This window comes from Drosophila bipectinata, chromosome 2L, assembly GCF_030179905.1.
Source record: "Drosophila bipectinata strain 14024-0381.07 chromosome 2L, DbipHiC1v2, whole genome shotgun sequence".
NCBI lineage: Eukaryota > Metazoa > Arthropoda > Insecta > Diptera > Drosophilidae > Drosophila > Drosophila bipectinata.
In genome coordinates this window covers 6,226,487-6,251,014 of record NC_091736.1, presented here as the reverse complement: position 1 = coordinate 6,251,014, position 24,528 = coordinate 6,226,487, and the positions used below count along the sequence as shown (strand labels likewise).

The 24,528-nt window shown below is 52.9% G+C and overlaps 4 protein-coding genes across 11 annotated transcripts in view; 3 read left to right on the top strand and 1 right to left on the bottom strand.

Moving 5' to 3' along the window:
* The window catches only part of spen (split ends), a 60,389-nt gene extending 43,379 nt beyond the window's left edge, over positions 1–17,010 (top strand). For 4 of the 7 annotated variants that reach the window (XM_070277611.1, XM_070277607.1, XM_070277610.1 and 1 more), the window contains 8 exons: positions 34–803; positions 862–12,961; positions 13,025–13,131; positions 13,266–13,346; positions 13,492–13,681; positions 13,739–14,029; positions 14,096–14,415; positions 14,481–17,010. In XM_070277611.1, coding sequence (XP_070133712.1) covers positions 34–803; positions 862–12,961; positions 13,025–13,131; positions 13,266–13,346; positions 13,492–13,681; positions 13,739–14,029; positions 14,096–14,415; positions 14,481–14,768 — 14,147 coding nt within the window. In that variant the 3' untranslated portion in view covers positions 14,769–17,010. The remainder of the gene's footprint in view (positions 1–33; positions 804–861; positions 12,962–13,024; positions 13,132–13,265; positions 13,347–13,491; positions 13,682–13,738; positions 14,030–14,095; positions 14,416–14,480) is intronic. The other 3 variants (XM_070277608.1, XM_070277612.1, XM_070277609.1) reach the window with 3 other exon arrangements.
* Positions 17,011–17,487: 477 nt separating this feature from the next.
* mRpL10 (mitochondrial ribosomal protein L10) lies at positions 17,488–18,593 on the top strand. The gene is made up of 2 exons (XM_017233335.3): positions 17,488–17,645; positions 17,765–18,593. Exons 1-2 carry the CDS (start codon positions 17,624–17,626, stop codon positions 18,502–18,504), a joined length of 762 nt encoding a protein of 253 aa, XP_017088824.2. The 5' UTR covers positions 17,488–17,623; the 3' UTR covers positions 18,505–18,593.
* On the bottom strand, positions 18,547–21,201 carry LOC108119912 (homeobox protein Mohawk). Of its 2 annotated transcripts, none has more exons than XM_070277614.1 (4): positions 21,094–21,201; positions 19,709–19,758; positions 18,960–19,646; positions 18,547–18,902 (listed from the first exon to the last, which is right to left on the bottom strand). In XM_070277614.1, exons 2-4 carry the CDS (start codon positions 19,750–19,752, stop codon positions 18,698–18,700), a joined length of 936 nt encoding a protein of 311 aa, XP_070133715.1. In that variant the 5' UTR covers positions 19,753–19,758; positions 21,094–21,201; the 3' UTR covers positions 18,547–18,697. The 2 variants fall into 2 exon arrangements, with proteins under 2 accessions (XP_070133715.1, XP_017088823.3); XM_017233334.3 differs by lacking the exon at positions 21,094–21,201 and adding an exon at positions 20,586–20,678.
* Positions 21,202–21,423: 222 nt separating this feature from the next.
* Positions 21,424–24,471, top strand: Tbc1d15-17 (TBC1 domain family member 15/17). Its single transcript, XM_017233488.3, has 3 exons — positions 21,424–21,689; positions 21,766–22,645; positions 22,702–24,471. The coding sequence occupies exons 1-3, from the start codon at positions 21,561–21,563 to the stop codon at positions 23,829–23,831; spliced, it is 2,139 nt and encodes a 712-aa protein (XP_017088977.2). The 5' UTR covers positions 21,424–21,560; the 3' UTR covers positions 23,832–24,471.
* The last annotated feature ends 57 nt before the right edge of the window (positions 24,472–24,528 follow it).

The following is a 24,528-nucleotide window of genomic DNA, read 5'->3' as shown; positions in this document are numbered from 1 at the left end:
GCTTAATAATGCATTATCGTCGTTCTCGAAAAGGTTCCTCTTCGCGCTTCAATCGCTACGATCCAACCGCCTCGACGTCGCAGTCCCGCTCGCGGGCCTCTTCGTTCAGCCGGCACCAGAACAACTCCAACGATGGTAGCTCGCCCAGCAACACGCCCGGCAGTGCAGTTGCCAGTGCCGCCAGTGGAGCCAACAGCTCCAGCAGCAGTTCAACCAACCAAAGCACCATCGGAAGCGGGGGTAGCACCGCCAGTAGCAGCACCAGCTCGTCCAGTAGTGCCATGCCAGCGCCAACGGTCGGAGCTACTGCAGTGCCGGGAACAGCCCTGCCACCGATGGGTGGATCGTCGTCCGCCAGTTCCATGGCCATGTCGCAGGCAGCCTTGGCGCAACGGATGCGAATGGCGAGAAGCACCCGGCACACCGTCGACTTTGACTTCAACGATGCCAGCGGATCTGGAGGAGTTCGGGCCCGGAACTTTCGCAGCTTCGAGGATCAGAACAACAGCAGCGGTGGACCAGATGAGGAGGCGCGCTCCGATTCTCCAGTAGTGTCCCGCCTGGGAGATCCCCTCGAGGTGGCGATGGCCAATAGTCAGGCTGGTGCAGGAGCCTCTGGAAGCAGCAGTCGAAGGCGTTGCGGTAAGATTGCCAAAGATTTGCACCACGTGCACAATCAACGTTTCCATTTACCAGAACAACTCGAGGAATGCCCGTCCAGTGGTGATGAGGGCGTGGTCAGTCCGCGGAAGCGCATCAAAATGGATTACCACCATCACCACCATCATTCCAATGCCAGCGGGGTGAGTACTCTCTCATATTTGGTAGAGAATTCCTTAAGTAATCATATAATCCTTCCAGCTGGAGTCCACTGGCGACCACAGCAGCAGCAGCATCAAGCCCAGCCCCATTTCCCTGTCCAACTGTGATGTGATACACGATCCCCTGAACCGCAAGAGCGAGATTCGTCGGGTGTCCGAAACTGGCGGAGGCTCCACAGCCGGCATCAAGTTCCCTGGCCACCAGTCTTCGGGTCCGACATCCATGATGCTCAGCTGCCGGCGCCCGTCCATCGACGTGGGAGCCCTGACGGCGCTCTCCAATTCCTCGGCCTTTCGGCACGGTATTGTGGGCGCCAGCAGCATGGACCAGCAGCACCTGATGAACGCCTCACTGGCGGCGAAGCGCCGACGTGTCACCACAACCATGCAGCCATCGGGATCGATCTCCAGCTGCAGTACCTCGAACGTGGGAGGAGCGTCGGGCTCGTCGTCGGGCCTGAGCGGTATCAGTAGTCTGCCGACGGATGATTACCATCACCATGCCTCGAGGGGCAGGGGCCACCAGCTACATTCCCATCACTCGCACGAGGCCAGTGGCGGCGAGAGTGCGGACGGATCCCGGCCAGGTACGCCGCTTTGCGATGAGCGGCCCGAGGTGCTGCCGACGGAGCCGCGCCGCCTGCCGCCGCCCCGAGAGAGGGCGCGCGAGCGGATTCGCGAAGTGATGTGGCTGCCGCTACCCAAGTTCGGGGTGCTCTTCTTCCAGCAACAGCAGCAGCAGCTACAGCAGCAACAGTCCCGGCTGGGATTATCCTCGACGGGAGTCTCGGGCTCCGGCTCGTCATCGGTGGGTGCGTCATCCGCCTCCTGCTCCCTCAGCAACTCTAGTCTAAACGTGGGCTCGGGATCGGCTTTCCTGCCCAGCCCATCGTCGCGCTACTGGCGATCCTCGTCGTCCTCATCGCACCACCACCAGCATCATCACCAGCACCACCACCACCACGGCAACCAGCAGCAGTCGCAGCAACAGCCCCAGCAGCCGGGCTCTCAGGGAGGTACCTCCTCTAACTCCGGCCTGATGGCCAGTCCGGCGCGACCCCGCTCCCTGAGTTCCAATTCCAGCGACTCGGATGTTCCGGGTCACAATACGGGAGGCAGTCCGTCGTTGGACGAGCGGCTGCGCAACTTCGAGGAGAACTACGAACGGTGGTCGGGTGGCAGCAGTCGCGAGCACGGCTCATCGTCGGGACACACTCCCTCGAGTGCCACACCGTCGTGGCAGCTGTCCATGCACATGAACCTGGGCACCAGCAGCCTCAACTCCCACCAACCCAGCTCCGGCTCCGGCAACAGCAACAGTTCCAGCGGCACCACCTCCAGCACGACGAGCAATTCCCGGCACAAGTTCCTCGACATCGATGAGCTCCAGCCATCGGACATTGTGAAGTCGGTGCTGGCCAAGAAGAGCATCTTCGACGATGACTACCAGCGCCTGAAGAAGAACCAGTTGTTCGATCCGGCCAGCTCGGACTTTGCCCTGGGATCGAGTTCCTCTACCCTGATTGGTTCGACCTTGGGTGGTGCCGGTGCGTCCCGACATCCCAGCGGAAATACCTCACCGGCCCTGCCCAATCTGGCGGCCACCAAAACGACGCCCATCATCGGCAACTGCAGCGGGGCGAGCAGCAAGACGGGAGGCCTGCTCCAGCGACTGAGCAGCCTCTCACCGATGAACTCTCCCCAGGCGTCGATGTCGCCCTACAACAGTCCTTCGCCGTCGCCCTCGGTGGGCGGAAGCGTTAATCTCGGCCAGCTGAACAAGCCCTCGGCACCGGGAGGACTCGGTGGAGCAGTGACAGCGTGCAGTGCACCGTCGTCCTCGCCCTCGGGCCCCACCAAAGGCCTGCAGTATCCGTTTCCCAGCCACCCGCCATTGCCCAACACGGCAGCACCACCACCGGCAGTGCAGCCGGCGCCACCACCGCCTCCGGAAATGGCCAAGCATCCACGATTGCCGGGCACTCCAGTGGCCGCCGGTGGGGGTTCTCTCACAAAGAGCCTGAGCGTGCCCGATGCCAATCCTCAGCAGCAGTCCCCGGCTCGGGCGCAACTCCAGAAGTCGGCGTCAGTGCCTGGGAGCACCAATGTGGGCACCACCACCAGCAGCAGCGCGTCCTCCAGTGGCCCAGCAGCTGCATCCATATCGTCCAGCGGTACTAGTTCCTCTAACATCCATGTACAAAAGCCAAATCCCAGCAGCGAGGAAGATCAGCACCAGCAGAAGAAGAGTGCGTCCTCATCGGCCACTGCATCCGCCTCCCAGTCGCAGTCGCAGTCCTCCAGTTCCAAGAAGAGTCAGGACAAGTCCAGCCACAAGCACAACAACCGGTCGGAGGGCGAGAAGAAGACCAAGAAGTCCGAGAAGAGTTCCTCCTCCTCCGACAAGCGCAAGAACTCGGCCACGTCGCAGTCCTCCAAGTCGGCCACTCCGCGCATCGAAGACGACTCCAGCGACTCCGAGGAGCCGGCGGAGAAGTCCGAGAAGGAGCAGCGGCAGGAGCGCGAGAAGAAGGAGCGCCTGGAGCGAGAGAAGCGGGAGAAGGAGCTCCGAAAGCAGCAGGAACGGGAGGAGAAGGAGCGCAAAGCTCTGCAGGAGGAGAAGGAGAAGGAGGAACGCAAGGCCAAAGAAGAGCGCGAGAGGGAAAAGGAGCGAAAAGTCCAGGAGGAGAAGGAACAAAAAGAGAAGGAGGAGCGCGAGCAGCGGGAGAAGGAGCTGCGCGAGAAGGAGCTACGGGAGAAGGAGCTGCGGGAGAAAGAGCAGCGCGAGAAGGAACTCCTCCGAGCGAAAGAGCAACGGGAGAAGGAACTCCACGAGAAGGAGCAGCGGGAAAAGGAGCTCCTCCGTGAGAAGGAGCAGCGGGAGCGAGAGCAGCAGGAAGCCCGCATGGCCAGAATGCGAGAGCTCTCCACCTACCACAAGAGCAAGTCGGAGGCCAGCTCCGAGGCCAGCAGCTTTTATGCCCACAACAACAATCCCTCCCAGCAACAGTCCTCTGGCGCCTCCTCTGTGGATGGCCAGCACAACAAGGAGAACTCCGTGGATGCGGTGGCTCCTCCAGCAGCGGCCAGTACTCCCACAACAGCCGAGAACTCCTCCAAAGACCGGTCCCGGAAGTCATCGCGGAACTCGCCAGTGCGGATGCACAAGCGACGCCTCAGCTCGCAGGACAGCAACCATAGTGGTGGTGCTGGTGGCGGTTCGTCCAGCCAGCAGAACCACCATGACGACTATGTGAAGCGCATCCGGATGGAGAATTCGCAGCAGAACGCAGCAACCCAGAACAGCAACCAGCGACTGAACGACCGGCGGGACTCCAAGGAGCACAAGGAGCACAAGACCAGCAGCTCGTCCAAGGATGAGAAGAACAACTGCTCGTCCAACTCCAAGTCCTCCTCCTCCAAGCATCACCGCCGCGAAAAGCACCACCAGAAGAGCAGCTCATCCCTGGAGACGGTGCCCTCGATGGAAGTGGTGGCTTCTCTGGATCCCAAGCAGCAACTGAACACCAGCGAAGAGGAGCAGCCGTCCCAGCCGAAACGGGAGAAGGATAGAGAGCACTCCAGTGGCCATCATGGCCATGGAAGCAGCTCGAGGCACAAGAGCAAGCGTGAGCACCATCACCACCGCGAAAAGAAACGCCATTCGGTGGCCGAGTCCACGAATACGGACGAGGAGCATCCACCGCACCGCAGAATTTCGGCGGCGGGCAGTGGCTCGGCGGGAGAGCTCAGCTCAGCGGCCACGAACACGTCCAGCGGGAAACCACATCACCACCACCACCGGCGCAGTCTGGAGCGCAAGTCGTCCCGGGGATCGGATGAAGGCCACCACTCTTCCAAGTCCTCGCGCATCAAGCTCATGATGCTGAGCTCAGCGGACTCCGACGATACGGACGATGCCTCCAAGAAGCACTCGATCTTCGACATACCCGATGACTGTCCCAACGTGTCCATGTACGACAAGGTGAAGGCCAGGAGCTGCAAGAACATGCAGCGCCAGGCGGAGGAGAAGAAGATCAAGGCCAAGTTCTCGCAGCTGAAGCAGTCCCGGGCCAAGAAGAAGCGCTCCACCAGCTACGACGGCGACTCTGACACCGAGTTCGAGGACCGTCATCATCGGAACAGTGGCAGCAGCAGCTTCCATGGCCGTTATCCTGGTCTCTCCAGCAGCGACGACGAGGACGAGGAGGGCGAGGGTCGCATGCAGCGGCGCATCTTCTCCGACTCGGAGGTGGAGCAGGGAGATCCCGAGCAGGGTGAGTCCATGTCGGATGCCAACCGAGCCATCCAAATGCAGAACCTGCGGCGACTGTGCGACGGTGACGACACGTCCGAGGACGAGATCCGGCGCACTGTCCTGAAGCACAACTTTATGGGCAAGCGGAACTCGCACTCCACCCGGATAGCTTCCGACTCGGAGTCGCAGTCCCAGCCACCGCCGGAAGTGGTCATCAAACAGGAGCCCGCTCCCACGCCGACACCGATACCCACCCCGGAGCAGCTCATCAAACAGGAGCAGCTGTCGGACAACGAGCAGAAGTTCAAGTCCCGCCACGACTCCAACTCATCCATGGAGGAGCGGAAGGTGAAGGCGGAGCGGGAGATCAAGAAGGAGTATGGAGACTTCTACAATTCCTCCAGCTATACCTACTCCGACTCGGGCAAGCTGAAGGAGTACTCCCCGGAGACGCGCAAGAAGCACAAGAAGAGCAAGAAGCGCTTGAAGTCCTCGTCCACGGTGGAGTCCTCGGCTCCTCCCACGCCTCTGGTGGTGACGCCCTCAACACCCTCGATCTTTGACGTCCACACCCCCAATACGAACACCCCAACATCCTCGAATGCCGGCGACTGCAAGGTGCGATTCGATTCCTTCGATGACCTGAAAACGGAGAACCCTTCTCTGGCCATGGACATCTCGGCCAGCGAGCGGCGCAAGCACAAGGAGCGCAAGGAGAAGAAGCGCGAGAAGCTGAGGAATCTCACCGAGGCCAACAGTGCCACCACAGCGATTGGCGGCAACTCCACCGCCAACTCCGCCACACCCATTGATGTGACATCCGAGAAGCTCTCCAAGGAGGAGCGCCACCGGCTGAAGAAGTCGAAGAAGTCCAAGAGCCTGGACACCTCCTCCGGCGCCAGGTTGTACAACTCCAGCGCGGGAGCCATGCCGACGGCGTCTCCCATGCCCGCCACACCCACCTCGGCACCACCGATTCCACCCCAGCAGTCGAAGCGGGGCGAGGACAAGATGGAGTACATCTTCGGCATCATTTCGGACGAGGAGGAGTCCCAGTTCCCGGATGAGCAGAGCGACAATCACAAGGAGATCTCGGCCAGCTGCGTGTCCATTGCGGGACCCACTGTGTCGGCTGCCCTGCAGACCTACAAGCAGGAGCCCATGACGCCCAGCAAGCAAGAGGTGGCTCTGCCAGTCCCGGACGAGCTGCAGCAACAGCAGCACCCGGTGGACAAGAGCCGGCAGGCGGGTGGCAGCAGCTCATCGTCGCACGCCGAGCGGGAGCGCCACCGCAAGGAGAAGCGCGAGAAGAAGCGGCGCGAGAAATCCCAGCGAGAACAGCAGCAGCAGCTCCAGCAACAGCAGCAGCTCTCCTCGAAGATGGAGTCCAAGATGGAGGACGACAACAGCGTGGACATGGACGAGGCGGGCAGGGCGCTGGAGGCGCAGCTAATGATCGACTTTGACAAGCCGATGCCCGAGGAGGCCACTCCATCGACTGCCACCACCTACCGCTCGGACATGGCGGACGTGTTCCGCTTCTCCGACAACGAGGACAACAACTCCGTGGAGATCATACCCAAGGGATCGGGCAAATCCGAGCAGCAGGAGCAGCACAAGAGCCGCGACAAGAAGAAGAAGAAGAAGCGGTCCAAGGAGGAGAAGCAACAGCATCGCCGCGAGTCGCAGCCTCCAGTAGTGGCCTGCAACTCATCCGCCGCTCCACCCACTCCCGGCAAGCTGACCGTCAACGTCCAAGCAGCCAGCAAGCACGCGGAGGAGCAGATGATGGAGACCACCACCAAGCAGCGTCCCTCGTCGCCTCCGATGTGCAAGCCATCGCCCAGCCTGCCCTGCCTGATAGGGGACGATGATGAGGATGTCCTGGTGCCGGCTCCTAAGGTCCCGGCTCCCAAGACGCCCGTCACGCCCACGAATAGAGCCTCCAACGATAGCCTGGTGACGCCGTCGCGTGAGAAGCCGCGCCTCATCAGTCCGATACCCAAGACGCCCACCATCACGGCCAACAACAGCTCCATGCTGTCCACCCAGTCGGCGGAGACGCCCGTCAGCAGTGGCGCCGGCGTGGGTGCCTCGTCGGCTCTGGCCACCACGCCCACATCCTCGACAGCAGCGGCAGCGGCCAGCGAGTCGGCCGGAGTGGAAACCTCATCCCCCACCGGCCAGAACAAGAAGAAGGACAACTTCATTCCCGGGTTCGACGGCCAGCTGGATGACAGGATTAGCGAGTCTGCTGTCCAGTCCATCTCGGCGGAGTTCAACTCCAGCACCTTGCTGGACCCGTTGGCGGACGAGCCCAAGATCCCAGTGGCCTCGCCACCGGGAGCCGTCAAGCCCCCGGAGAAGATGGAAGACACCAAGTCGCGGGTGACGATCTCGCAGGAGGAGACCGAGAGCGCCGTGTCCGCCCTGCTGGGCGAGAGCTTCGGCACCTCCTCCACGGCGGACTACTCCCTCGACGGCATGGATGAGATGAACTCGGTGAGTGAGGTGGATACACCGGCGCCTCCTCTGGTCCTCGCCGAGCCGGACGAGGAAGCTGCTCTGGCAGCCAAGGCGATCGAGGGTGCTGTGGAACCGGTGCCCATACTGGAGGAGATCGAACCAGAGCCGGAGCCAGAGGCAGCGCCCGAGCCGGAGCCAGAGCCGGAGAACGAGCCCGAACCGGAGCCCGAGCAGCCCGCCGGAGTACTGGATCCCGACGAGCTGAACAAGGCGGTGCAGAGCTTGCGGCACGAGGACATGATGGACATCAAGGCGGACACGCCGCAGTCGGAAAGCGGTCTGCAGATCGACACCGACACGGAGGAGAACCCCGACGAGGCGGACAGCAGTGGCCCCAGCCTGAAGATCGACGAAACGGCCCAGAGCACCTCCTCGCCGGAGAAGTCCATGGACACGAACACGAGCAGTTCATCCGCACCAGTCAAGGTGGAGCCTCTGAAGCCCAGCCAGGAGAGTGCCAAGCCGCAGCCCTCGGTGATCACCAAGCTGCCGTCCCTGGAGCCCCAGAAGCCAGTGGCCAGTGCGGTGCCCTCGCCGGCGAAGATAGAACCGCCGACCATCAGCAAGCTGCTGCAGCCTCTGGTCCAACCGGTCCAGACTGTGCTGCCGGCTCCCACTCCTGCCACCCATGCCACGCCCGTCATCAATCTGGACCTGTCCAATGTGATGGGCAACTGCTCCAGCTCCAGCTCTGGGTCTGGAAGCAGCAGCTCCTGCACAGCCTCGCCAGCAGCGTCCGCTTCCATGTCCTTCGGCAGTCCCACCACTCCCGGCCAGAACATCATGCCGCAGGCTTCCACACCGAAGCAGGCACCTCCTCCAGGGCCGCAGCAGCCACTCCGGACGCAGTCGCTCATCATGCAGCCACCAACTATATCGATTCCCGACAACACACCCCACTTTGCGGTGCCGCAGATGGTACTGTCACCGCACCAACAGCCCATCCCAGGATCCTATGTCCTGGGCATGCGAGCTCCGTCGCCGCACAGTCCTCTGCTGTCGCCAGGACGTGGTGGAGCGCCCAGTCGCCTGGTGGGTCCACTGAGTCCCGCCGGCAAGCAGCCAGTGGTTAACCAGCAGCCACAGCAGCACGCCCTGATGACCAGCCCGCAGGGCAGCAACATGAGTCCACTGGCCAGTCCAACGGCTCGGGTGGTGGCCACCAACAGCTCGCCCACCACCAGCAAGCCGAACAGCTACCAGCCAAGGAGCCAGCAGCCCCAACAGCCCTCGCCCAAGTCGGTGATTGAGTTGCAGACGTCGCCGCAACTGATCCCTGTGCCGCTGCAGAAGATGCCGCCCATGGCAGTGCCCCACCACCCGACCATCATCAGCAAGGTGGTGACGGTGCAGCCGCAGCAGGCGACCCAGTCGCAGGTGGCAAGCTCACCGCCTCTGGGCAGCCTGCCGCCGCACAAGAACCTCCATGTCAGCGGCCAGCAGCAGCAGCAACACCACCAGGCCCAGCAACAGCAGCAGCAGCAGCACTCGCCCCAGATGATGGCCAAGATGGCGGCACACCAGCAGCACGTCCAGCACCTGATGCACCAGCAGATCATGCAACAGCAAAAGTACCAGCAGATCCAACAGCAGCAGCAGCAGCAGCGCATGCATGGCCAGCCCCAGCCACTGACTCCTGTCCAGCAACATCAGTTGCAGCAGCAGCAGACCCAGGCCCAGCAGCAGTTGAACCAACAGCACCAGGCCCAACAGCAGCAGCTCAGCCAGCAGCACCAGGCCCAGCAGCAGCAGCTCAACCAGCAGCACCAGGCCCAGCAGCAGCATCTCAACCAGCAGCAGCAGTTGCATATCCAGAAGTTGCAGCAGCAGCAGATCCATGTGCCACAGCAGCAGCAACAGCAGCAGCAGCAATCGTCGCCCCAGGGAGGTCCCCATCTGGTGCCACAAACTCCTATGTTTGCCCAACAACCTCCTCAGCAGCAGCATCTTGGCCCGCATGCTCCACCCAGAGGTGGACCGCCACAACAGCAGCCGCAACAGTTGCCTCATAGTCCACCTACCAAGCCGAACCCACTGCCAGGACAGCCTACAGCAATCCTGTCGAGGGTTGGACCCCAGCAGTCGTTGCAGCCGCCACCACAGCACTCGCCGCAGCAGCAACAAGCCTCTCCTGGCGCTAGCCTGCCACATCCGACGCCACTCAACGTCATCCAGAGTGCTCCAAAGCTGATTGTCCAGCAGCACATTGTGCCGCCACCGAGCCAGGTGACTGGCCCGCCACCACCACCAGCAGCCGGACACACCACTACCACCAACGCCATTCACTATCCGCCGAACCAGGCCAACGAGAAGCCAGCTCCGCCGGGCCATGGGGAGTCAGCAGCAATGCTGGCCACTTTGAAGACCTCCGAGAGTGTCTCGGTCATACGCACCCCCACCCCCACCACCAGCTCGGCAGTCATCTCGCCCAAGGCCGGGCCAGGAGCTGCGTCCTTGCTGACGGAGGAGAATCTCATCAAGATCTCGCAGCCGAAGCAGGATGAGCTCATCGAGCAGGACTCCAAGGAGGTGGACAGCGACTACTGGTCCGCCAAGGAGGTGAACATCGACAGTGTGATCAAGAAGCTCGAGCCTCCGGCCGCTGGCAAGGATGTGGCTCCAGCAGCACCACCAGCACAGCCAGTTCCGGTCGCCAATCCAGCATTGGTGGATATGGCCAACCAGGAGAAGACCCTCCTGGCGAATGTGAACAGCTCCAATGACCACGACACCGAGGATGAAACGGAAACGCGACAGCTGCCGCCGGTGAAGCTGTCCACGCCGACAGTGGGCAGGCCACCGGGACGAGGAGGAGCAACCAAGCGCGGACGACAACCTCGAGGCGTCAAGAAGCAAGGAGGCATTCCGCTAACGACACCATCGCTGGCTGCCCCTGGGGCAGATGCTGCTCTGGGCCTGCAGCCAGGAGACAACGGAGTCCAGACCCGACTGCGAAAGCCGGTCACTGCTCCCGTCACCCGCGGCCGGAAGGGTCGTCCGCCAAGGAATCTCCTCCTACAGCAACAGCAGATCCAACAGCAACAGCTGGCAGCAGCCGCAGCAGCAGCGGCGGCTACCCCACCAGTTGCCACACCACCTGTGGCCACTCCCAACCCGAATCCCACTGTTGTGCTGACGGCTGCCGAGAAGAAGGCCATCAACCAGGTCATCACGCAAGTACAGGAGCAGATGAGCGGCAGCAGCAGCAGCCAGGACATCTACGAGTTCCACGAGGATGCGGGCGATGAGCCCGGAAAGGGCAAGGCAGCGGCCTCCAGCGCCATGGCGCCTGGCGAGGACCAGCGCCCGCGGCTCATACTGACCATCAACAAGACCCAGCCCTCGATCAAGAACAGCGCCACCGATCCCGAGCAGGCTGGCAGTGACGTGTCCCAGTCGGCGGATCCTTCGGGCGACAGTTCAGAGCTGGGCAACACCCGCAAGTCGCGACGCCTGCAGGAGAAGGAGGATCGCAGCACCGTGGATGACATCATCGAGGATGTGGTCCGGAACACCAACACCCCGACCGGCAATGCCCAGCAGCTTCCCAAGGGCGCCCAGACGCCGCCGCGACGCTCCGGCAGGAATGCCCAGGCCAAGAAGGTCGATGTGGTCCAGCCACCGAACTCTGTGGGCCGCCCCAGGCGGTTCAAGGACAGGAAGACCATCACCGATATGCCGTCTATGATGGAGGAGCCACCAGTGGCTGGCAATCCCACACCTCCGGCTGCTCCAGCGGCTCCTGTGCATCTGCCACCAACGCCCGAGCCAGTGCAGCAGCAACAGCCGCCAGCACACATGCCGCGGCTGGACAGCAAGGAGGTGGAGACTCCGACTCCGGTGTCGGTGCCCGTCTCTGCGGCACCCGTGCCGGTGTCGGTACCGGTTCCAGTGCCCGTTTCCCTGCCCATGCCAGTTCCAAAGCCAACCATGCCTCAGCATCCCAAGAAGAAGGCCATTGCCGCGGCAGAGATCGAATCCTACCAGGCCATAAACTCGTCCATACCCAGCGGCGGCCTGCCGATGCACCAGACAGCAGCGCCGGCCACCCAGAAGATCACGGGCGGAGCAGCCGATGCGGTGAGCAAGGCTCTGGTGGATCCAGTCACGGGCGTCATCACAGCCGGCATGCCGCAGGGCAAGGAGGGCAACCTGCCGGCAGCTACGGCCGCTGCCTCGGCCAACAGCAGCAGTGACATGGGACCTCTGGGCCCGGCCAACAACTTCCAGCAGCAGCAACAGCAGCACCTCCACCAGCAGCAGCAGCAGCAGCCCCACCTGCCGTTGCAGCATCCCCAACAGAACCAGCCAGGTCTGCAGCAGATCAGTGCCACAGTCATTGCCCCGGCCACCACTCCGATCACTTCCCTGGGCAAGCCCGTCCAACTGGAGCTGAACAAGCCAGTGAGCGTGCTGGTGAAGGGCAATCCCAACCCGATGGTGATCCAGCAGCAGCAGCCGCCACAGCAAATGGTGGTGCCGCCGAAGCAGCCGATTGTGATCCAACAGAGTCCGCTGCCGACGGTGTTGCAACATGCCCAGCACACTAATGTGCGGCCACCGCAGCCCCTCAAGGCCCATGTCCTGAACCGGGAGAAGAATCTCCAGCAGCAGCAACAACAGCAGCAACAGATGACACCCACGAAACAGCCAGGAGCTAACCAACAACCGCTTCCGGGCCACATGCTGCTGACGGATGCCGCCGGCAATCAGCAACTACTGCAGCCCAACCAGATGATAGCTCGCCATCTGCAGCAGCAACAGCAGCAGCACTTGATGGTGAACGTGCCCCCGCCGACGGCCCACTCGCCGCACTCCCCCAGGATAGCCGGCCAGGGAGCTGGAGTCGCTGGAAACCCACAGCAACCGCAGCCGCAGACGCTGGTGATCAAGCAGGCCACTTCGGCCGCCCCGCAGCAGATCCTGCATGTGGTCAGCTCGAAGGCCTCGGTGGCAGCCACACCGCCGCCCACATCCTCGGCGGGAGCTCATCTGCAAATGGCCAAGCCCAACTTTGGCTATGCGCCACCCACCTCCACGGCAGCCGTGGTGCAGCAACAGCAGCTCTACAAGCCGCCCAACCAGCAACAGAAGGGTGCTCCGGTCCAGATACCTCCCCACGGGATGATACTGCCCACGCATCCGGCCCTGTTGCTGCAGCAGAAGCCTCCAGCCCATCTGCAGCCGCAGCAGCACCAGCTTACGCCATCGCCACCGCCGGGAAAACCCAATCCTGTGGTTCACAGCCTGCAGGCTGGCCAAATCCTGCCCGTAAATGTGGGTAGCCCGCCGCCGGTCTCCGCTGCCGTCTTGAAATCGGCTCAGCAGCAGGTGAACTCGGCAGCAGCAGCAGCCGGTAAGTTGACTATGATGAGCTATAGTCCACAAACGGATCTAATCAATGACCATTTCCTTGCAGTCTTGCGCACGGCCATCCCGAACATCAGTCCGCAAGGTCAGCCCAGGGTGTCGCCGCTGGTTATGCCTCCGGTGATGACCGGAGTGCCTGCCTTTGATGCCAGTTTGGTAAGTTTTCCAAGAACTCCAGTACGGTTTTACTTCAGTTTGGTTTATGCTTTCGGTTGTCTCTCAAAATACTGCTTCTATACTAACCATTACCGTTAATCTACCAATCCCCTAATTTGCCTTCATGGACGCAGCATGACCTGGGCGCCTATGTCAGTGGACGGCGCACCCAGAGTCCGCCTCCGGCCCATCAGCAGGCATCGCCCATAACACCGGTAATGCACAAGTTTTACTTGCGGAGCTTTCAAGTAGCGTAACCCAATTGCCAACCCCAACTATCTTAGTCTGAGTCACTTAGAAACCCAATCCACTGCCAGGGTACTTTTATTATAAAACTAATATTTAATATTTTAATTGCAGAACGATTCCACGTACCGAGGAGTGCCTCCGCCCAGGGAGTTTATGATCTACCAGCATCACCTGATGCGTGGCGGCGACTACGATGACAAAAGCAGTCCGCCATTGGAACTCAGGCGACCTGGCAGCGGGCCACCCAGGACCATTGCAGTGCCGCATAGTCTGCAGAGTCCACAAGATCGCACAGCAGCGGGTAGGTTGAATAGTATGTCCATAATAGTATCAGTTCCTAAGGCATCTGTTTCTCCAGATTCCCCGCAAATGGCTCAGGTTTATGTCCACAATGCTCGCATTCCTCCGGCTCACTTCAGCGACATGGCCACGCGGGCCACGGGCTACTATGATGGTGGCGGCATACAGCTGGAACCACCGCCAGCCCATCGACCAGCTGCCTCCATCAGTGTGGTGGTGCCCCCACCAATGCCCGCCGTTTCCACCAGTCCGTTCATCGGTCGCGATGGGGTGTTGCATCCTTCCAAGCCGATAGAGATGCAGCTGGATGAGCGTGAGATGGAGCGCATGTCCATGATTGCAGCAGCTGGTGAGTACTACACCTGTTCACATCAAGGAGAACCTTTTGAGACTTCAGTATTCTTCGATTTTCTAGTTAAACAGCAGCAGGAGCATCTGCCACCGGGCCTGCACGCCGGCCTGGAGATCTCTGCCCAACAGGCACCGCCGGCCATCCCCCCACCAGCTGGTGATTCTCTAATTACCCTGCTGCAGCGTTACCCTGTAATGTGGCAGGGTCTGTTGGCCCTGAAGACCGATCAGGCTGCCGTCCAGATGCACTTCGTCCATGGCAATCCGAATGTGGCGCGAGCTTCGCTGCCCAGCTTGGCGGATACGAGCACGCCGCTGCTCAGGATTGCGCAGAGAATGCGACTGGAGCAGACCCAGCTAGAGGGAGTGGCCAAGAAAATGCAGGTATGTATAGCAATAGTCACTAACTAGGATAACTGAAACTAATCTATACCCTTTTGGTAACCCAGGTGGATAAGGAGCACTGCATGCTTTTGGCCTTGCCCTGTGGACGCGACCATGCTGATGTGCTGCAGCACTCGCGGAACCTACAAACTGGATTCATCACCTACCTGCAACAGAAAATGGCCGCCGGTATCGTAAACATACCCATACCGGGAAGCGAGCAGGCGGCCTATGTGGTGCACATCTTCCCGGCCTGCGACTTCGCCAACGAGAACCTGGAGCGAGCCGCCCCCGATCTCAAGAATCGTGTGGCCGAGTTGGCACATCTCCTGATCGTCATCGCCACTGTGTAAAGGACACAGACTAATACCGGACTTGATCTATAACCGGATTTGGAATAAAACCACAGGAAGAGACAAACTAAAACCACGGAATAGAAACAGAAAAAGATTGAAGAACCGAAAGAATGGAAGCAAAAACAAGTTACGCTCTTCTAGTATTTTAAGTAATTTTAAATAGCGATTAAACAAGCAAAAGTTTAAAAAAGCAAAGCAAAACAAAACGAACTTAAAACGCAGAAAAATGCAAAAAAAAACACTTTATTGAATAAAAACAACAACAACAACAAACAGATGCCAGCAGAGAAAAATTACAAAACTCAAAAGATTTTGAGATTTGAAACTCAAGAGTTCTTGAAAGAAAGCAAAACCTTAAAAAAATACCTTCAGATCAGATCCCCCGCACTTTGAAAGCAAAAAAAAGCGAGACAATTAATTATTTACAATTTTTTCTAATTTAAAAACAAACAAAAAATATACAAAACAAAAACTATTTAAACAAAAAAGGAAAACAAAAAAAACCCTTTAACAAGCTTGCAAAGTATCGTTAAGTTTGATCTCAAGAATGAAAGTTTTATTTTTGCTTAATTTAAAATGAAAAAAAATAACATAAAAAATGAGAACAATCCAAACACACACATTACACACAAAAAACAAACAAAAAAAAATATGAAATGTTAAAGAAAAGCTTAAAAAATAATAACTGTTTATCTGTACTATGCATACTACTACCCATACACATAATATGAATATCCGATCCTCTATCCCCCTAAAAACACGTTTAAGTTTTTGATTGGCGAGTAACTTTCGACTACTTCCGGTGGGACTAAAATAGTTACTGTTCCACATTTTACAAAGTATTCCATGCCTTTGATCAACTCAAGATTAGTTTTCTTCAATTTTTATTTCTTAATCGGTTCCTTGGCTCTATGGAATGCCTGTCTTTCAAAAAAAAAATATATATCTATATATAATTAAGAACAGGGCCTGGCATAGACCCAATGAACTGCAGATGATACTACGGTCTGGTCTTATCGCCCTGCTGTCAAGCACAACTAGGTTTAAAGATGCGCCCAGAGGCTTTTCCTACGATAACATACACACGTATACATTATGCATTACATTTATATTACATTATCTAGACGCGTAACTAAATATAATCCAATATGTTAAGCCAAATATTTTAAAGCTTAGACACGGTTCGTGTTGTAATTTCCGCTCTGCACCAGAGTTTTTTCTTCAATATAACTTTTCAAAAATTCCAGCAACGGATGTAGTCAGATTTCAAGACCACATTGTTGTTGTTGGTAATTTTTGTTGGTTGTCCTACGAAAATCTGTTTCTTTCTGTTCGATTTTTTTTCCTTTATTTCATTATAAAACAAAACACCACCACTGCCACCACAATACTAAAGCTATATAATTTTTAAAACATAAAAACACCGGACTATGACCAACCAATTCAGGGCGTTCCGAGCCGCAATCCCCCTCAGTTGAATTATTGGAGCCGGGAGACTTTGTAAAATGTTGGACAGTTTCAGGGCCCCGCATTATACGAATAATAAATGCTGACAACACACCTACATGAGAAACCTTAACATAAAAATACCCCAAAAACACACACTATATGATACAATAACCTATATAGTAACCCTCTCTCTGAACACTCCTTAAACTTAAACGTACGTTCTCACGCCCACTTGTAAATTATGTGACAACAGAATAATAATAATAAAAAAAAACATTGATAAAATGATATAAAAAATATAAAAAAGAAAAACAAAAGATGAGAAAAAACACAATTAAAGTAAAGAAAACAAAAACACAACTGTAAAATATTTAAATTATTTAGATTCTAACGAATATGAAATGTAAATACAGTTTAATTAGTGTTTAGCGCGTATTTAGTTGTATGTTTTAAAACTAAACTAAAGAGAAACTGTACATTATATAACACAATTAACAATACGAGAACACGAAAGATCAGATCTACCAGAGATCCCACAGAAACGGAAACCGATCAGAAAAAAAAAAACAAAAAATAGTAAACAAAAAAGAAAATTAAAAAATATAATTAAAAAAAAAGAAGAAGAAGAAGAAAAGAAAAGCAGCAAGTAAACCAACACATTTTTCAAGTTGAAACAGATGAAGCGCTGTTAAACATATGTTAATGTATAAGTTGTATGTTTTAAGACACTTTTTAGTTATTTCCTAAGTTACTTTGAAGAAACCGATTAAATTACACTTATTTCTTACAATTGTTTGTTTGTTTTTTTATTTCTGCATTCTGAATAATATTTTCCCTCTACTCCAAAAACAAAAAGAAAAAAAAGGAAAACCTTAAAACAGTTGATGGTTGTTCACATATACCGATTTCTACTGTCTCTATCTCTATATTTCTCGGCCCGTAAAGCCATCAAGTCGAAAACCCATTAGCGAAATGCAACTTATACATACATATATACATAATATATATAGATGTTAATGTTATAACTGTAATTAAATAAATTCTATACCTATGCAGATGTTCTGGGTTTTCTTTTTAGAACAATTAGGGTCTGGGAAGTATTTTAATTCTTCTTTAGATTCAAAACAAAGTTTTTGAATTTAATTTTCTAGGTCTGACAGTAATAGGTTCCTCAATTCAAATTTTCGCGCACAATATTTTTGTTCTTTTACAACACACCTTTGTTATCGATAACTTTGTAATTTCCGGCAGCACTATGGACCGGTGTTGCCACCCTGTATTTTTTGTCGCCCCTGGTTTATTTAGCCGCAAGGTGTTTTTATTTGGGTTTTAATATTAAAAACACTTATTTGGCTAATTGAAATAGTTTTAGTCTTCAAAGGAACACCCAAGAACATTCAGAGATGGCGAACTTGATACAGAAGAGTGAGTTTCAACCAGCTGACTTGTTTTTAATTCAGGGTTTTTAATTGCATTTGTTGTGTAACTTCCACGACACTTGCTTTGAATTTGGAAGATTATTTACTGATTTGTATTGTTTTTAGCGCTTCCCCTGACAAAAACCAGTACACCTGCGCTGCAATTCCTACGCTACAGAGGAAAAATCAACATACAACGTCCCAAAGAGCCGCATTATGAGCGAGCCCGTGTGATAGCCGTAACCCAACCAAAATACCCGGAAGCTCCCAAGTCTAAAACATGCTTTCAAAAGAGGGCTGAGCGTTTTCAAGAACAAGTTGAGAATCCCTACAACGATATTATAGCAAGGGAAGTGCGCAACTGGCTTGAACACTCCCAGCTGGTGGCCATCTTCCACCTGAACTCCATTACCTCCGATGAAATCTTCCGAGTGAGGGTTGACCTGCACAAACAGAACCTCCATCTTAAATCCTACGGCCGTAAGATCATTGGGCAGGCTGTTAAGGATACTCGCTACGAGGCCATAATGCCACTGTTTCACTCGAACCATTGCATCGTGTTCTCCCCGGATCAACAGCGTGTGTCCACTCTTCTGAAGATCACACGCCGGGTGCCTCAAATGGTGCTGCTTGGAGGAATTGTGGAGAACACCCTGCTGAGCAGAAACGAGCTTATGGCCTACGCTCAGATGCCAGGTCTGCAGGCTGCCCAGGCGCAGCTCGTCCAGACTCTCAACCAAGCAGCTGGCAACCTTGTCCAGCAGCTTCAGGCCCATCAGAACAGCTTTGTTCAGGTCCTAGATGTTTACGCTAAAGGCGAAGCTAAGGATTCAGCGGAAGAGTCCAAGGAAGAAACCAAGGAGTAGTAATAAAATAGCATTTGTTAAATAACAACAAAAGTGAAAATGTTATTCTGTCTTTCATACTAAACTAGCTGCTAAAAATTCTTTAACTATTCGACGAGTTCTCCGAAACTTTATGACTAGATTGCACTTTCCAAAGGGGCATGAAACTTCTGCTGGAATGATGGCGTCAGTTGCAGCAACTCTTCGGTGGTGCTCAGGAGCTGATCGTGGTGGTTTGATGGTGCCAGCGTTGCCTACAATTGAAGGCCATATTGGCCAGAGCTTCAGCGGCATCGAGCTCATCCTTGTGGTGAAGCATCCAGCGATCATCGAGCGCCGCCGCTGCCGTTGCATCGCTGGTGAAGATTACTTGACTCTGGTTATGTCGATCCTGCCCATTATTGCCATTCAATTTTTGTCTTTAATAAGGATAATATTATTAATGGAACTGGTTAGTTAGTCCTTTTCCGACTCACCTGTTTGTATTCCACTCAATGTGATAGTTATTTCGATCGGGTGTGAACTTGGCTGCACTTTCCAGCCACTTATTAAGTTGAGTTGCAGGCTTAGGGACTTCGTCCTCCACTGTAGAGCTATCGCGCAGGTACTTCTCCATCATCTGGTGCTTATACTTGGCTTTTCCCGCAGCCACAGTGGTCAAAAGGGGTATCCTTTCTTCCAAATCCGCAGATTCCACATAAAAGTTGGGCTTGTACGCGGAGGTGGATGCATTGTTAGCATTTCCATCGCTGCCAGTGCTGTGACTGGACAACTCGTCATCATCGTAGTAGTTGTCTTCATCCTCCGCTGGACAGGAGCGCATCTCCTCCTCCCAAATACTGTCCTCCGATGAGATGCTAAACTGCTCAACATTTCCTCGGGCATTGTGGTTATAATTTTTGATTAGATGACCCCATGACTTCTTGGCCTTTTCCCGCTCCGAGTTCTTTAATTTTCGCCTCCAGTTGGCAAACCAGTTGCAGATCTGGGTATATGTTAGACCAGTCTCAGCTGCCAGTTGTTTTTTCTCTTCCCGACTAGGATACGGATTCTCTCGGCGTCGGATAAGCCAATCCTTTAACATTCGCTTGATGTCCGGGGTAAACAGACGCTTGGCGGCACGGGTTGGCGGATGCAGTTCATCTTCTGGCGGCCAGGCACGCCTTTAGAAAAAAGTTCAATATTATTTTATTAATTTATTCACAAGAATACCCCCTTATCTCACCTGCTGTGACGACGATTCCTTTTGGGTCTCGTTGATTTCTCCATAGTATCCTGAAAATAAACCGAACATGAGTTTCAAAATCGTCTGCCATGTCACGGCCCATCTCTGCTCTTCATAATAATGGCAATCGTTTTAAAAATACCCTGTAAGTCAATTTAATTTCAAAACTTTCGGTGGGTGGCGCTATTTCTGGTCGATGAATTTTCATGTTTTTTGGTTTTTCTGTTGGTGTTTTCTTTTCGAATTAAATGAAACAAATATTTTGGCTATGTCGCACAGAGAGCGAGAGTGAGAGAAAGCGAGAAGATTGGGGGCGTCAGATATCGGACGGAATTCTAGTGGAAATCCTATTCTCACACCATATGTACCAATCTGTTAAGGGTCTTAAAAATGCTCCCTCGATGCGTACCATCATCTCAGGTGTCTGAGTATGTTTTTCATGTTTTTTTCACAAAACACCTCTCTCATTTTGTTGAAAAATTCATTGATAAATACAGTCATGTTTTTCCACTGACCAAAAACTGTACGTATAGAAACGAGTGTATTTTTATTCGAATATTTAAGTGTGACACTGACCAGATCTGTTTACGATTCTCAGCTAATTTTCGTCCAAGTGACCCTTAAATGACACTTTCACTTTTCTTCTTTTTAAAAAAAAATTCTTTAAAAAAAAAAGGCTTACATGAAAAGATCAAGAACATTTGTTGATATTTTCATTTAGTTTTGTTAACATTTATTATATAATCTAACATAACATTGATTTGTTTTTGAAAAAAACTCAAATAATCTCCTGTTCTAGTTTCAAATGACAAACATTAAAAAACGTTTGAAATCTTTATTCCGCTTTTGGATTTCCACAAATATGTAAAACACCCACCTGTAAATATTTTCTAAATTCTGATTATGTTTCGTTCTATTTAAAAACTTTTTAGAAAACGGTGACTGCTTGCTTCGACGTCCTATCGCAAACTGAACTCTCGGGAAAAGTTTTCAAAATCGACCGAAGATGCTTTTCCCACGATCGTTCAGATTCGGCTGACGACGAAGACCTCAACACTTTATCATACGAGTATGGACACTTTTAATCTATTTACAAAACAGATACAAACTCTATATGTGTGTGCTTATTTAAAAATGATCACAGTTCTTACGACATGGGAATTACGAAGAGAATATTTGGCGTTTAGCGAATTACTTTCGCTCTCGAGGGGATATTTTATTGATGGTCGAGTATTTCGCAGTTGATGGCGGTGGGAGTGGGTTAGTTGGTGGCCATGAAGTGCGAAATTTAAAATATGTTGCAACTGAGTTTAAAAAAAAAAAACAGGTAACATAAAACTCTTATTCTAACGTTCATTCTTATGGTTATTGCTTAAAATATCTACCTTGCAATAAAAACTGGTTTTATTTGTGGTATTCTTTAGCTAAATGTAATTTACGCATTCTGTTTTAATTTATTTCTTTCAAAATATAAAAGTCTTCTTTTACGACAAAAAGAACGTTTTCAGTAACGGACAAAAACATGTATTTCTGACGGCTTACAGTTTTAGAAGCATTGCTTTATTTGTGAGTTTTGCAACACTGGTTTAATTCATTTTCAAATTTTCATTTTGGATTATAGACTTTCATATTTCGACATTTTAAATCAAAGAAGTATCTTTTTTGCTCGAATAATATTCCAAATTGTCCTTTGTTAAATCAATTTTAAATTATTTGAAGAAAGCTGTCTTATATCGACGCTCATAAAAAATATCGATGTTTCGATAAAAGAATCGATTTTATTTCCAGCTCTAAACCACAGAAATAAAGCGTAATATTTTTTAAACTCGAAATTTACAAAGCACCGGCGGCCATGAACGAATCGGTACGCTACGACCGGTGCCAGGTGGTCCAACTGGACGTCCTGGGCGAGTCGCAGGTGTCCTCTTCCGCGGAGGAGGAGCAGCCGGCCCAACCAATCCAGCCCCAAGGAATTGGCAACGTAAGCCCCTTCTTTGTTTCGTTTTCTGACTCATTTTACTAATTACGTGTTTCTTTTCGACTTTTTCTATATTTAGAACCTTTTCACCCACGACGGAGTCCTTCTGAAGAAGGCCAGTGCGGAGCACATCTCGGACCTAAACACCAGTGGAGCCTTGAGCTTGGTGGAGTACTCCCTACCACGGAGAAAATTGTTCCTCGAATGGCAGCCAAACGATTCAATTATAATAGCTGACAATAGTCAGGATCAGGGCGACTGGGCGCTGGTGGACAGAATTTCCGGCCGAACTCGAACAACCTCCGAATGTCGAGCTTTCAATACGAAACCCATCGAACCTAGTGGCGCGGGTGCAGCTCGTGCCCGGATAATGCGCACCCCACTTGAAGATTTGGCCACCGTGGAGGTTCGCCACCGCGGCCAGACATTACGATTTATGCGTAAAGGAGCCGGAGGCCTTCACAGCGAGTTCTTCTTCCAGCACGGCAATGCGGATCGCTTCGTTCGCGCCATGCGCGACCAGCACTTCATTGAAAGTTTGGAAAGTAATCGTGGCGGCGAAGAGTACACCTTCCTGACCAATGAGAACCAGAAATTGAAGAAGACGTTCGCCGAATTGGATATTGGAGAGATAAAGTCCAGCCCATCCCCACGAGAAAGCTGGCTGCCCAACAAGCTGGCTGGATTTCTGGGTAACATACCAGACTATGTACAACCGCCGTTTCAGCGATCGCCCAAATCCAGGCCGGGGGCTCTGATATCGGGGGACCGGCAAACTTCTCCGGATAACTACCAAATAATTGGCCTAAGCGGCAGCACCAACAGCGCTTGCTCTTCCAATGGCCAGAGTCGGGGTGGCAGCGCGGATAAATCTCCGGGGGATAGCGAACTGGAGAACCTCAATTCCCAGGACGAGAAAATAGTTAACAACTTGCCCGATCGGCAAAGAGTGGAGCGAGGTTGGTGGATAGCTTTCGTTAGCTTGAAATCTATTTCATTCTGAAATCTATTCCAGGTCTTCCTCTCACGGAAACGCAGTGGCTGGAGTTCCAAACGCCAGACGGCCGGATCTCGGACAGTGCTCGCATCAAGGAGTTAGTTTTTCGTGGTGGCATCGTTCACAGCCTGCGGTCCGAGGTCTGGAAGTACCTGCTCAATTACTACAAGTGGTCGGACACTGATGTGGAGCGGATCGACCGACGTAAGCAAAAGTCCATCGAATACTACAACATGAAGGCCCAGTGGCTAGCCATGACAACCGCCCAGGAGTCGAACTTTAGCGGATACCGCGAGCGCAAGTGCCAAATCGAAAAGGATGTAAAGCGTACGGATCGCTCGCTTCCGTTTTTTGCCGGAGAGGATAATCCGAATATCGCCCTGCTGCAGGGCATCCTTATGACGTACGTGATGTACAACTTCGACCTTGGCTATGTCCAGGGCATGTCGGATCTGTTGGCTCCGATTTTGGAGGTCCAGGTAAACGAGGTGGATGCCTTCTGGTGTTTCGTGGGCTTCATGGAACTGGTGTTCACCAACTTCGACATGGACCAAGCTGGAATGAAGACACAGTTCGCCCAGATACGTCGCTTGATTGAGTTCGCCAATGCTCCGCTGTTCAACTACATGCGTTCCCACGACTCGGACAACATGTACTTCTGTTTCCGATGGCTCCTGGTCTGGTACAAGCGGGAGCTTAACAATGACGATGTTCTGAAGGTGTGGGAGTGCCTGTGGACCCGCCTTCCATGCCCCAACTTCCACCTGCTGTTCTCGGTGGCCATTCTAGACCAGGAGACCAGCATCATCATCGAAAGCCAGTACGAATTCACTGAGATTTTGAAGCACGTAAACGAACTGTCTGGAAACATAGACGTGCAGAAGACTCTGGAGATTGCCGAGGCTATTTACCTGCAACTTAAGGCTTCGGAAACGCTGCCAAACGATATACGCTCCATTATTGGAGAGCCACTACTACCAGCAGCTGCTGGCGAGGAAGTCGACGGTCTTATGGAGAACGAGGAACAGGCCTACTCAGACGACGGCTTCGACGAGCTGGTGAAGGAGCTTACTCCCGAGGAAAAAAAACGCCAGCAAGCTCTTCTCGAAGAAGCCTGTGAGCAATCGTTATTCCTGCAGTTCCTCTAGAGTTTATATTCACAAGGAATACTGGAGGAAAGCAAGCCAAAAGCCCTTAGCAAAGCATGCGCAAACTACACTGCCCTTTAAGGATTTTATTCATAACAAAAAAGGACAATTGGAGATTCTACCAGTAACAATTTAATATCCTTTTCTGTTTAAAACAAAGGAATGGCAACTAAAAGCATTAATCTTATGTAAAACCTCTGATTGTCCTTGTAAAATAATATGGGCAGTGTTTTCTTAGACTCTAAGACTCAAAGTTTACTAACGCATCGATGCGAAGCGAGTTAAGTGCTTTAACTGCAGATTTATATATTGTATATTATACATATTTGTACGTTTTTGTATTTATTGTAAGTTCTGTCATACCCCAAAAGTACCCCATTCCCGCATATCAACCCCATTCATATTCCTTATCATACCAAAACAAAGTTTCCCATTAATTAGGATTTAACACTATCGAGCCCGTTCGTAATTCGGAATTTAAGGTATATCCCCTTTTTTTGGTTTTCTCAAATTCCACACGCACAGCTCTTGTTGTCTTTTTCTAAGTTTACTCAATTACTGTGAATATACATCGATATACAAGTACATTCAAAATGCGTAGTAAAAAATATCTAAATACAACATCAGAATGCACACGAAATCGCTTGTTTTAATCAGAGTATAATTGGAAATATTTATTAGGGGCGTGTGCCAACCG

Coding starts and splice junctions, on each gene's coding strand:
- mRpL10 (XM_017233335.3), top strand. CDS start 17,624: ATGGCGAACTTGATACAGAAGA. Junction 17,646..17,764: donor GGCGAACTTGATACAGAAGA/GTGAGTTTCAAC, acceptor TATTGTTTTTAG/CGCTTCCCCTGACAAAAACC.
- LOC108119912 (XM_070277614.1), bottom strand. CDS start 19,752: ATGGAGAAATCAACGAGACCCAAAAGGAATCGTCGTCACAGCAG. Junction 19,647..19,708: donor AGGAATCGTCGTCACAGCAG/GTGAGATAAGGG, acceptor TTTTTTCTAAAG/GCGTGCCTGGCCGCCAGAAG. Junction 18,903..18,959: donor ATTGAGTGGAATACAAACAG/GTGAGTCGGAAA, acceptor TCCTTATTAAAG/ACAAAAATTGAATGGCAATA.
- Tbc1d15-17 (XM_017233488.3), top strand. CDS start 21,561: ATGAACGAATCGGTACGCTACGACCGGTGCCAGGTGGTCCAACTGGAC. Junction 21,690..21,765: donor AGCCCCAAGGAATTGGCAAC/GTAAGCCCCTTC, acceptor TTCTATATTTAG/AACCTTTTCACCCACGACGG. Junction 22,646..22,701: donor TCGGCAAAGAGTGGAGCGAG/GTTGGTGGATAG, acceptor AATCTATTCCAG/GTCTTCCTCTCACGGAAACG.